At 43.2% G+C, this 12,088-nt stretch overlaps 1 protein-coding gene across 1 annotated transcript in view; it reads right to left on the bottom strand.

Annotated features, from left to right (window-relative positions):
• luzp2 (leucine zipper protein 2) overlaps positions 1 to 12,088 on the bottom strand; it is a 64,883-nt gene that overhangs the window by 29,393 nt on the left and 23,402 nt on the right. The window contains exon 5 of the mRNA XM_034525299.1: positions 2,124 to 2,186. Within this exon, the coding sequence (XP_034381190.1) occupies positions 2,124 to 2,186 (63 nt within the window). The remainder of the gene's footprint in view (positions 1 to 2,123; positions 2,187 to 12,088) is intronic.

Genomic DNA, 12,088 nt, shown 5'->3' with positions numbered 1-12,088 from the left:
TCCTGCTAGCTATTTGTTCCCTAAGGAACTCAAAGTCTACTTACCTTGATAACAGTCCTGTCGCACAGAGAACCACTGAACAAGAACACATAGTAACATATTATCATCTACGAGCACAAAAGCCAACAGTTTTATCACCACTGAGATCATTGCCTTTGCTATGGCCAGACATTTTCTGGCTGTGTCGGCTGACCGACAATTTCAATCAGGACCTCTTCATGGCCTTTCCAAACCTTTTCCCGAAGCATTCAAATCAGGCCTCGCTGCATCGTCAGAATGTGCCATCATCAGCTCGGAGTTTGAATATGTGATGATTGCTTGGACAAGATAAACTGGGGACGTATCAGGGATGTTCATCTGGAGGATTTCGTAGAAGGTAATTTTCAATACCAATTTCTTGTGTCTCAATAGGAACTGAAGAATGACCTCGGTATTAAAGCCGACTTCACAGTCGATGAAAAGCTCTATAACATCAAAAGCTTCCGAACACTGAATTCTCTTTGTGAAACTTTTGGCTCCAGTTTGCATGTAAATTTAGTCCCATAATTTCTGATGCTGATGATGTTAGACCAATAGCATTATGGGAAGGGATTCACATTTTTTATGATAATCAGAATTGTGTCATGTTTAAATAGCCATTTTTGATGCCTCGAGTTTGTCGTTTTGGCCATTGCCATCTTGGTTCTTTGCAACCAGAAGGAACACCAGAGGGTGAAGATAAGTACAACCAAACTCTGAATTAGATCTTGTAGGCAACTAAAAAGGTTATATTTGATGTTTCATGGAGTGAAAAGCACACTGAGAAAGGATTAAAGTTGTTGTTAAACTCCCAGACCAGATAAAGCCTTGGTAGCGATCTGTCAATCAAAAGGTAGCCCCGCCCTAAAGTATATTCTGCTTTATCGTCAATTTTACTCTAAATGGGACGATTTACTAAATACAAATCATGCTGTATTGAAGAAGACTTACGATGTTTACTGAGGTCATAAATCCAGCGAGAAGGAGGGTCATTTTCAAATAGACGTCTAAACGATCACATTTCTGAATGCAACACGAGGAGTCGCCCTCTGATGGCCATTAGAAAGAATGCAAGTTCAAGGCTTCATTATTACTTTAGTAATCTAAGGGCAAACATATTTTGAAGGTACAGATTACTAATTTAAATTCTTATCACCTGAAATTACAAGCTACTAAAACTCGTTCAAAAACCTTGTGAATATCTTTGACCGTGGCATTGACCTAGCCTCGTCGGCCTTAGGGGAGGTCCAGCCCAGGGTCTTTGTAAAGGCGAATCTCCATCTAAACAACAAGGTAGCCATCGATCAACCTGTCTGCGTCACCACACTGCTCTGTGTTGCTGAATCTAAAGTTATTCCTCATACTGTCGCCTGGATTCAGGAAATGCTTTTGGAATCACCAACTGCACAAGTGCATAACTATTGAGCCCACGATTACACAGCAGCAGCTGCACTCACTTGGGCATGTCATCGCGACGCCCGCGGGCCCCGCTGCCTTGTGAGATCCTGCATGGCTAAATTACAGCATGGCCATTGGTCAGCGAGAAGGCAAAAGCAGCAGTTCAAAGCTCAGCTCAAGGCTTCAAATATGGGAACCTGGTGGACGCCGGCGACCGTAACAACCGGGCGGCAGAGCCGAAGTAGAAAGAGAGGGGAAAAAGTAGGTGACGGAAAAAAAACGACAGACAAAATGTACTCGAAGCAGCTCTCACTACAACCTGAGTTCCTGAGATTGCTCTGTACAGCCATCAAAGAGCTCACTGTCGGAGACGAGTTGTTCCATGATTCCCTGGACTGCCAAATCCATGTTTGTGGGTTAATTTGTGTGCGACATGAATGGACTTTAGTGGATCTTTTTGTGAAAGAGTTTCCTCATCACAGTTAAAATAATGATCCAAAAGGAAGAAGAGACCAAAACAACGTTTGCTAAGTTCGAGTTATAATTTGAATGTTGTTAACGTTGCTTGCTCATAAGGGAACTACAGAAATCTGCTATATTTTACCACGAATCGCACCTATTTCACGAGCACTGAACAATGTATTAGGTGGAGCTGAGAAGTAATTATGTATGTGATTAAACAGAGTGCACTAATTGGAAATCCTTACCTCTTCAGCATAGGCGTCACAACGCTTGTGTCCCGAAAGCAGTTTCGTTTTCAAGCTCTTGTTCTGAAAAAAAAGGAGTAGAAAGAGGTGAGGCCATTGGTGTGTGTTCTGCACACCATTTTCCCTTCAGATCTTTGCTGCTTTATAAAAGAAGTCCTATCTATTCACTTCCGTTTCTCAAGCACGGGCACTTGGCTGTTGAGGATCTCTGACACCAAGTGCTCGGTTGGCTTTCGATTTCAAACTAGACTTCGAGAGCAGCCAGAAGTGCCCCGTCTGAGGATCTGAAAGTGCACTTGGGCTCATAGGCAACTAAAAGGTCAGCATTGAAGTCCAGGGCAAGACCCCCCCCCCCCCCCCCCTGAACTTTAAACACGATCAGTGAAGCTTTAACATCCTTTGACTGGCAGCCAGTGGAAAGATGCCAAAGTAAAGGCCAAAAGGTCTCGTTGTTTGGTGCCAACTAAATACTTTGTGTGTATGATTATGTGCATGTTTTTAGACAGTGTAAGAGACACCACCCAGTGCAACACAGTACATTTCTATCCTCCCGTGGATTTGCAAAAATGTTCTCTCTGCCAGAGGCAGTGCTCGGTCCCTGAGAAGATTATTATGTATGTGGGATACCCTCACACAACAGGGGAAGACAAATACATAAACAACCACAAACACAACGCTATCGGGCTGCAGCTCCCGATTAAAATAATTACAGCCTCACGGTTGTATGCCTCTGCCAACCAGAGATTTTGGACTGTGCATCAATTTAATTCACTGTGGTTGTATTGACATAAAAAAACGTAATCCATCATCGATGTGAAATTGTCCTTTTTGGCACACGTGTTTTGTGATGTCACAGGGACCATTGACCACCAAATTTACACTGCGATATCGCGTTCACGAGAATGGGACGAACGTGACTTCACAGGGACCTTGACCTTTGTGATCACCATTTAATCAGTTGATCCGTGAGTGCAGGTGGACGTTTGTACCAAACTTAAAGAAATTCCCTCCAGTTGATCTGTGTTCCAAGAGAGTGGACCGGAGGGACAAATGGGTGCACAACAGACACCACATGGATCAGACACGAATCAGAACTGCACTACTCTGATTACCAGATGATGACATGTAAAGCAAAAATCTCCTGAAATTAGGAAAAATTTTATATTTACAAAAAGGAGAAAGAAATAAAAGTCCTGTTTTTTTAGAATTCAGATTCTATGAGAACTTGAATACCCGTGTTTAAATAAAGAAATCTTCTGTGCAGTTTTGGTGTAAGTGGCCACAATACCGAGATCTTTTTGTGTAAATTGAGTTTGAGTACAATGCAGTGCTATATATTCAAAAGGATGCCAGCAAACGACACAGCCAAGAGGGAGCATGTAAAGACTGAAGAGAATGGGACCTGAGGGCAATTACAGCATTCGAAGGGAAGTATATTCCCTTTTTAATTGACAATGATCTGTTACCGAGAATAGTCCAAAAGCAACTTGATGCTTAACCCAAAGTACCCATCCAGATCTCAAGATGACCCAATAAAGCGACACGATCAACCATGACGAAAGCTTCACTCCGGTCTGAAAGAACTGAAATTGGACAATCTCCAGCATCTGCTGTTAAGAGAAGGTCATTCGAGGTGTCGAGCCGTTACAACTGTGATTTAAAATGAGATTGGCTGTCTCAGAAATGCTTTCACAGTGTAAAAAGGAACATGTGTTAAAAAGAGAACTAAGCAGGGGAAAGAACAAACAGCAACACACATCATAATGTGTGTAACAATATATAAAGAGCCTACATATGTGGGCATCATTTTATTGGTTTGCACTGCAGCATCTTTCAACTGCTACTTAGAATATGCCACATACAAGCTGTGGCTCATACACAAATCAATGGGTGAACACTTCACCCACACAATGACCATTTGTATATCAATTTCCCATCCTGTGATCCCATAAATTCTTGAATATTTTCATGCATTTCACCATGGTAAATGGAGGGGAAAAAAAACAGAAACAAAGTGTTGAAGATTTAATGTAAATGGTAATATAACATATCCGTTGTTTTGGAGACGTGAGAAAAACAAAGTGTGTCATACCGGTTGAGTGATTGTTATACGAATGGTCGTTTCTGTTTCTGAAGTATCCCTTGAACAACTCTGTCATTGCATCTTTGCCAATTAATTTAATAACACATTCAGAAATAATAGATTATTCACCATTCTATCAAAATATGAGAGTTGAAATCAATAAAGAAAAGGCATCACGGAGCCTTCGGGTTCAGGTTACTTTATTTGCACCCTGTAGGTAGACTTGGCTTGCAATGGAAAGTGAGGCATTCATCTCGACACACATTACAATCAACACAGACAACAAGACAGACATGATGATAAAAGTACACAAAGCCACAAATCAGTGGCAGTTAGAATGTGTTGTGCAATGATTCTGATGGCCGAGGAAGCCAACAAGTGATCCCACATTGGTGGATGTTGACAGGAAATCACCGCCACTGTTGTCCGACTGTTCCACTTCCGTTTTAGCTAAAGAAACAAATTTAACCTCATCATAGCAAGCAGTGGGGATTAATTCACACTTTGCATTGACTCAACAACACATTTAAAATTCATAATGAGTCTATCAATGAGTCAATTACCTCCAGTCGAGGGTTTATTCTTCAAACCCATCCTGCAGAACTTCCGAGCGAGAGCGATGAATATTCATCGACCCGCTTGTAATTCAAGGAAACTACACCCGACGACCAAAACAAAGAAGAGGTGGGCCCTCGCTCTTCCCATGCAATACAGTACATTTCAATGCACGACCAAATTAATGCAGCAGAGACTTCTTTTTCACACTTGTTTCGCATGTGAACGGATTACAGTGCTCGGGCTTATAGAGTGTGATCAAACAGACTTTGAAACAGCATGGCGGTGGATGACAGGAGGGTGGTCCCGAGCATCGCCGAGGAACCGTAGTGTGGCTGGGCTTTTACCAAAGGCAGTAATCTCCTGACTGCAGGACAAATGGACCAGACAACCATATCACAGTGTTTGCGATGTGGGCGGCGGACCCTTGTCAGATCTACATGGGAGATGACTTGTGGTTCGGGCTATAAACATACACCATAAGTATGACAGCGTCAACATCCCCTAATGATTGAGGAGTGGAACAATCAGTGAACCTCATTAAAATGACACAATTTAACATGAGCCAAGATAATTAGTTTGACAGAGAAAATTGTAATTTAATATAAAATGACAAAGGGATAACAATATCATTAAAACAAGAGATAGCATTTCAAAACAAAATCTGCAAAAAGCTGTTTACCTGTCTTTAAAGGTCAAAACTGAAAGAAAACAATATTTAACTTGAAGGTGCACTCAGTATAGTGCTGATCTTCGCCAATTGTGTCTGCAGTGACCGCTGCTGAGTGAGTGACTGAATGAATACAACCCACACTCTCCCCGTCTTGGTTGTAATGCGTTGCAGGACACGCTCCATTCACACAAAACCGAGCGGCGATGTACGCAGGCCTTCGTATACAAAAGGCGAAAATTAAACTCAGCAAGCTGTCTGCCAGCATTGCAACGGCTACGGGGGAGTGGCGGCGAGGGACTCAGCAGCGTGCGTACGGCCCCGTTAGCCGTTAGCCAAACACAATGTCCAAAACATCAAAAGTATGCAAACTGTTTCCCCTCACCGTGTCTCTGGCTGCAGAGCATTAGCCGAGAGGTACTCAGCAGCATGTGTGCTCTGGTAGTTCCGTTAGCCGTGAGTTTAAACACACTGTCCAAAATACTAAACGTGAGGATGCTGTGAGGTACACTCACTCACTGAGACACAAACGCACTCGACCAACACTAGCAGTGCAGATGGGGGAATAAATCACAACTAGTTCCTTCCTTCTTTTTTTTTTTTCAACAGATTATTTTTAATAATGAAGTTTGCTAAGTCTGTCTTTCTACCCTTCAGAGTCCAGAGTCCGGCCCAGTCGGTGCTTCTCCGGCTCCAGAGCAGGCGAGATCAGTTTGTTTTCATCTTTTCATTTTTCTTATTTTTTTTTTAAATCCGATATTATATTATAGCCAATTTTGGATTACAGAGGGCACATTAATTCAATTTAGGTGAAGATAACACATTTGGCTATTATGTGGCGGTGCTCTAGATGATACATTTTGCTGCTCGATGTTGGAGACCGCTCAATGTTATTAGGTGATGAGTTGGCTGTGAACCACGGGGGGGGGGGGGGGGGGGGGGGGGGGCGTGGGCATCCACCAGCTGGCCATCTACTCATAAGCGATGTGGCCACCTGCACAATTCTTCCTCCGTGTCATGGAACTTGCTGAACCCATTGACATCCGTATAGTTCAATGATCAATTGGGTTTATTTTTTTTTTTTAGGGTCCGGATTGAAATAGCTCAACTATTTCATGCATTGCTGTGAAATGTTGTACAAACATTTTTTGGTCCCTGTACATTACTATAATTTGGCAGGCAGCACAAAAAAAAAAGCGACATTCAGTTCAAACAGTCTCTGTTCCTCATATACAGTACTTTCTGTAATTCGATTCTCACTCCCACACATGTACAGCGTCCCGTGTGCACCCCAGCGTGCCGCGATACGCCGAGCAGAGCTAAGTGGGCAGGATCGGCAGTTGTTTTTTGGAGATTCAGTGAGGCAAAAAACGGTCCGAGTATCAATTCCTCACAGTTGCACCTACTCTCGCCCTACAGGAGGACCACCGTACGAGGAGGACGTGCAGAACTGGCAGCTGTCGTAAAAAAAAAAAAAGAAGAAAAAACGTGACGTAGTTTAGCCCCGGGACAAACTCGAGAGCGAAAATGAGATCCTCTGGAGCTCCTCTGTCACAGCGCATTATGTAAATGTGGATACACTGAGCCCCCCCATATGTCGTAACGTATTATTCCCGCTGCGCTGTCATTCTGCTGACCTGAAAATAAAGCAACTGTTTTTTACATTGCTTGTACTTCCGGTTTAGGGAAAAATGCAACAGCTATCAAGATGTGTCCCTATCGCTCCGTCTGTGCCATTGGAGCTTTTTCATGACTGATCCACGACTGTTGTGCGAGTCCCAATTTGACTACAAATCACACAAAGGCCTGACGGAACACTCGTATCTGTACCTCCGCCAGGGAGGCTGTAATTCCAGTTCAGTTTTTGTTTGTCTGATTTTGCAGCGTGAGTTATGAAAAAGCCACAGCGGCCTCTTTTCATGGGGCTTGGTGGAAGGTTGCAGCGTGGGGGCCGAGGGAGAGAGAGCGCATTGCAATCTGGAGCGGCACCGAATCAAAAGGACGGCTGCACACATTGTTCTTCAGCCTTTGGTGGAAGGTCTGCGCCCTACGAGGGATGATGTGATTTCTTTATTTTTTTATAAATGGTAAATGGATCTGTACGCTTTTGTAGTCTTCCGACCACTCAAAACACCTCTGCAGTAACTCAAATTCACACATTCATACACCGTAGCTAGTGGAGCAATTTGTTGGGGTTCAGTGTCTTTGCCCAAGGACACATCGACGTGGGCTAGCGGGAGTCGGGGATCGAACCGCCGATCCTCTGATTGAAGGACGGACCCTGCTCCCCACTGAGCCACAGTCGCCCCAATGCACAAACATTAATTTTGTTTTGCATAAAGATTTCAGGGGGTTGAAGAATGAAGTAAAGATACGTAGCCCAAATAAAACGCCCACAAATATACAGCAGTATAGGCAATCGGTAACCATCTAAAGGAGCGGTCCCCAACCACCGGGCCGCGGGCCGCTACCGGCCAGTGGGTCCTTTGGTACCCACTTTTATATTGATTATCAAAGCCTAAATATGTTTTATATAGAAAAATGACCGGACACATCCATCTGTGCCCCTGGACCCTTGACGTGATACGTTACCCCAGAAATGAGGCCCCCCGAGCGAGCACAAGGGATTAAAAAACAATCGTCTTCGGGGAGCTTCTTTGGAAAGGGGTAAAGGCCCAATGAGGAGACAGAAGAAAGAAAAATAAAGGAGTGTATTGCAACAGGTGATTCTCAGGCGCCCGCTCTGCGTAACACGTGGCCATAAAACAGCGTGATGGCGAGTCCCCGGTTGGGGACCGCTGATAGAAAAAGATTTTGGGCACTCTTCAGGACTGAACTCGGCAGTTATTTTCACACTTTATGACGCGTTGATGAGTCGGCAGCCCTTGAGTGTTGACATTTACCATCCATCTAGGTCAACTTTCACACTACTCCGCACACTGTTGGAAGAAGTGGCGGAAACCAAACCCCCTTTTAGTCAAACCCGTTTCATTATTTTCACATTTCATCTCTCATCGCGCAATTAACTCGGCCGTACTGCATATTTTATGTCTTGAACAAATTCCATTTTCGCTGTTAAAAAGGGAGAGATCACCTCCCCCCCCCCTTGAATAAAACATCAAAAAGGTTTGACGCAGGTAGATTTGCAAATTGTTGGTATTTTTAAACCCCCGACGGCACTCGGTGGGGGCGGGACAACCGCAGAGCTGTTGCCACAACACGTCCGCTTGTAAAAGGTCAACGATCTTCGTTGTAACGACAACGAGAAGCAGAAAGACGAGATGTTTCCGTCGCGTCACCGCTTTAATAGCTCCGGCGTCCCAATTGCGAGAAAAACAACAACAATACAACTTCATTATACGTGCCAATTAAAAAAGGGCAGAAGGGACTTTGTTTACGGTGAATGAAATCCACAGATAACAAAACACTCCTAAAATGCTTCATTAATAAACTTTGTCAGAGATGATTCTTTAGCATCGTGTACGTATCATCACGTCACTCCTCAACAAAAGCTTGTGGAACTGATGCTTCATTGGAATCTCACAGCTCCTCAATTATACCTGAGATTTCTCTTTGAATGTGTTTATTTCACATACTTATTATTCACCGAGTTTGTTCAGCCTGCAGGCAGCAATCTGAATTTTTGTGTGAGACCTTGAGAGTGCCACACTTTTCTTTTTTTTTGGGGGGGGGGGGGGGGGGGGGGGGTGCTTTGTAGAAATTGGTGTGAGAAACAGCTCGGAACCATATGTCTCATTCACTTTGTTTGGTCGCAGTGGAACGAGGAGTGATGTTTGATGTTTGCTCATAATCTGGCAGATAAAAAGTGTCGTTCCCGCGTTGAAAGACCATGAAAGACTCTGACTGGAGTAAACCAAAGGGAGGGGTGGTGGGGGGGCAATGATTGTTTCAGTCTCGCCTATTTAAGCTTTAAGCATTTATAGAAACATAGTAAAAAAAAAAAATATTTGGCCGAGATTGGAGTGACTCAAATTTGAGCTGGACTAATGTGTAGCTCTATTTGTTGCGAGTGTATCGTGAAGACTTTATGTAACAAATCCGTTGTTTAGTGAATGGATTCTCTAGTGATGGTTAAGACCAGAGCGCTGTGTCGGAGACCCCGGGGTGCGTCCCACGTCTCCTCGTTGCGCCCACGTTTTCCCCTCACTTGCGTCCTTTCCTTGCGTCCCACCAGGGATGCATAGAGAGGTGCAACGAAAACCATGCGAGGAGAGAGGAAACGAGGAAACGAGAAGCGACGTCTGTTTCTGATCACAGCTGTCAGTCGGCTTTTTCGGTGGTTTGTGTCCGTACTAATATTAATACAAACAGACACAGTAATCACTCAGGGCATTGAGTATTTACACTGTGTTCTGTTCCCTGTTTATAAGCGTCGGATCGATATCTGCGCTTGTCTTATTTACTAATTGTTTGTATGTTTAGAGATTCTGATTCTGATCATGCATCGTGACTCATTGGGAGGAAATGTGCTTTTAAGTATTCATTGGTGAAATTATTGTGATTTTAAATGACGTACCAAACCCCAGTTGTTGAAAGCACTGACCTTCTTTGTTTGGTTTTTATTTAACAAATGCATTCATATAATACATTAATAACACATTCGTGTCTACTTGACATGCTCCGTCATACATTAATGAGCAGATTCCACACACACACACACACACACAACGTAATCAATCACATTCTCTGTCCGTGCACTCCGACAGGCTCGTCTGCTTTTTTCTCGAAGCCAGAAAAAATATTAATAAAATAAATTAAACTCCTTCCACTCTCACTTTCCCAGAAAATTGTGACGGGGTGGGGTGGGGGGGGGAGGGGGCTTTGGCGCTCACGTAGCTGTCGAACGCATCTAATATACATCACTGGCATTAGCAAAGCAAATGTTCGCCGTGGATAAGTTATTAAATATGACATATCCCCAGACGTCTCACACGGCGTCTGGCAGCTCGAGCCAAACTCATCCGGCTCGGTTCGTTACGGACTCTTGAGGTCAAAAGGGGGGATTAACAAAAAAAAAAAAAGAGTGCTTTCTCGTCACCGCTTCAATAATCCGACACATAATCGGTGAGCCTTCCCCTTTGTGTTGGAGACATGGGTGTTATGAGTTATACGATATCCCCCGTTCTGACGCCCCTATTGGCGAAGCACAGGAGAATTGGAACGATACAGTTTATGGATACAGCGGATGGATCAAACGGCGTTTATTGTGTCCCGACATTGATTTATTTTAAAGTATTGTAAGTATGTATTATTGCCTAATAAAACTACGTAACAAACGTACTTTTAATCCACTTTTTTCCTCAACCTAACCAAGTTCTTTAAAGAGAAGTGTGTGTCATATTTAATAGCTACTTGTTCGTATGCGTGTGTTTTTGAGATGTTGAAACGGCAGAAGTGTGAAGTTAGTGAGTGTGCTCTCTCAATAAATATGATGCATTGTCATTAGGGATTGAACTACCCGAGCCGTATGGTATCAAATTGGCACCTCGATGAACTATCACAATAAAACGCTACTTAAATATGACTGCAATCAGTAACAATAATCTAATGAAATAAGAGAGAATTTTAAGGGTCAATTTATCTGAATTGTGAGTTGTTGTACATTTAAAACTTTTATTTTTGCATCATTGCTGCTTTTGACTGAAATAAATGACCTTTTTTTTTAAAGGTATTAAATCTTCAGCCCCAAAACACCTCTACCATCATGCATTAGAAGTTGCTCGGATTGAACCGACATCTGTATCCTCCCCCGACCCACGAGCCTCTGCTCTTGTTTCCTGCCAGATTTTCCTCACTGAATACCGGTTGAGTGAGTCGTGGAGATGCTCCACGAGGCTTCGGGCTATTTGAAGAAAAGAGATTAGATGAACTCTTATCGATCGTTCGGAAAGGGCCCGGGCGTTTTCAAAGAGGAGTTGAAATATTCCATGTGAAGTAGTCTCAATTACCATCAGTGTAATAATATAGAGCAGCGGCCCGTCTCCGCGGTAACCCAACCACCTGAACGCCGATCTTTTTTCCGGTCCTTTTTAATTCATCGTCATTCCATTTTTTTTTATTTTGTCTAAACAATCTGATAAATCGGATTGACAGTGAAGCCTCGAGTGCCGGAAGTGAATTATTATCTGAGAGATTAATTGAAAATATATGGAAAAAAAATGCCAATTGAAGTGGTGGAAGAAAACACGCGTTGTTTTTTTTTTACTTTGATATTTCCTCTACAGCTCCAACAGTTTTGATTGATGATGATTTGTCTGTGCCCGATGGACATTATGTTCTCAGTTCGTCTCAATCAGTCTCAATTTCAAAAGATAAAAATCTTATAAAAATACTTAACAACCAATGGGCTTAGAGATGAAACCACGGCCATTTCCTTCTGATGAAAGTCTCTATTTGGACCACAATGAGACAAGAATTGGCTCCCACTACTTTGCCGGCAGGAGACTCACATTCAGCCAGAGTGGCCGACCGCTCTCCTCGTTACCACGGAAACATGGTGGAGCTAGCCAGACAGTTTACTGCCTCTACTTCTTCTACTCCGTTTAGTGGCAGATTTCAGCACCCAACTTAGGACAAAACTACTATTCAGTACTTAGTTTATTCGCTTCTAAAAAAGTTAACTGGAATGCGCCTAAT

Source organism: Cyclopterus lumpus, chromosome 3, assembly GCF_009769545.1.
Source record: "Cyclopterus lumpus isolate fCycLum1 chromosome 3, fCycLum1.pri, whole genome shotgun sequence".
NCBI lineage: Eukaryota > Metazoa > Chordata > Actinopteri > Perciformes > Cyclopteridae > Cyclopterus > Cyclopterus lumpus.
Note: the sequence above shows the minus strand (reverse complement) of the source record. Positions and strands in the feature narration are given on the sequence as shown.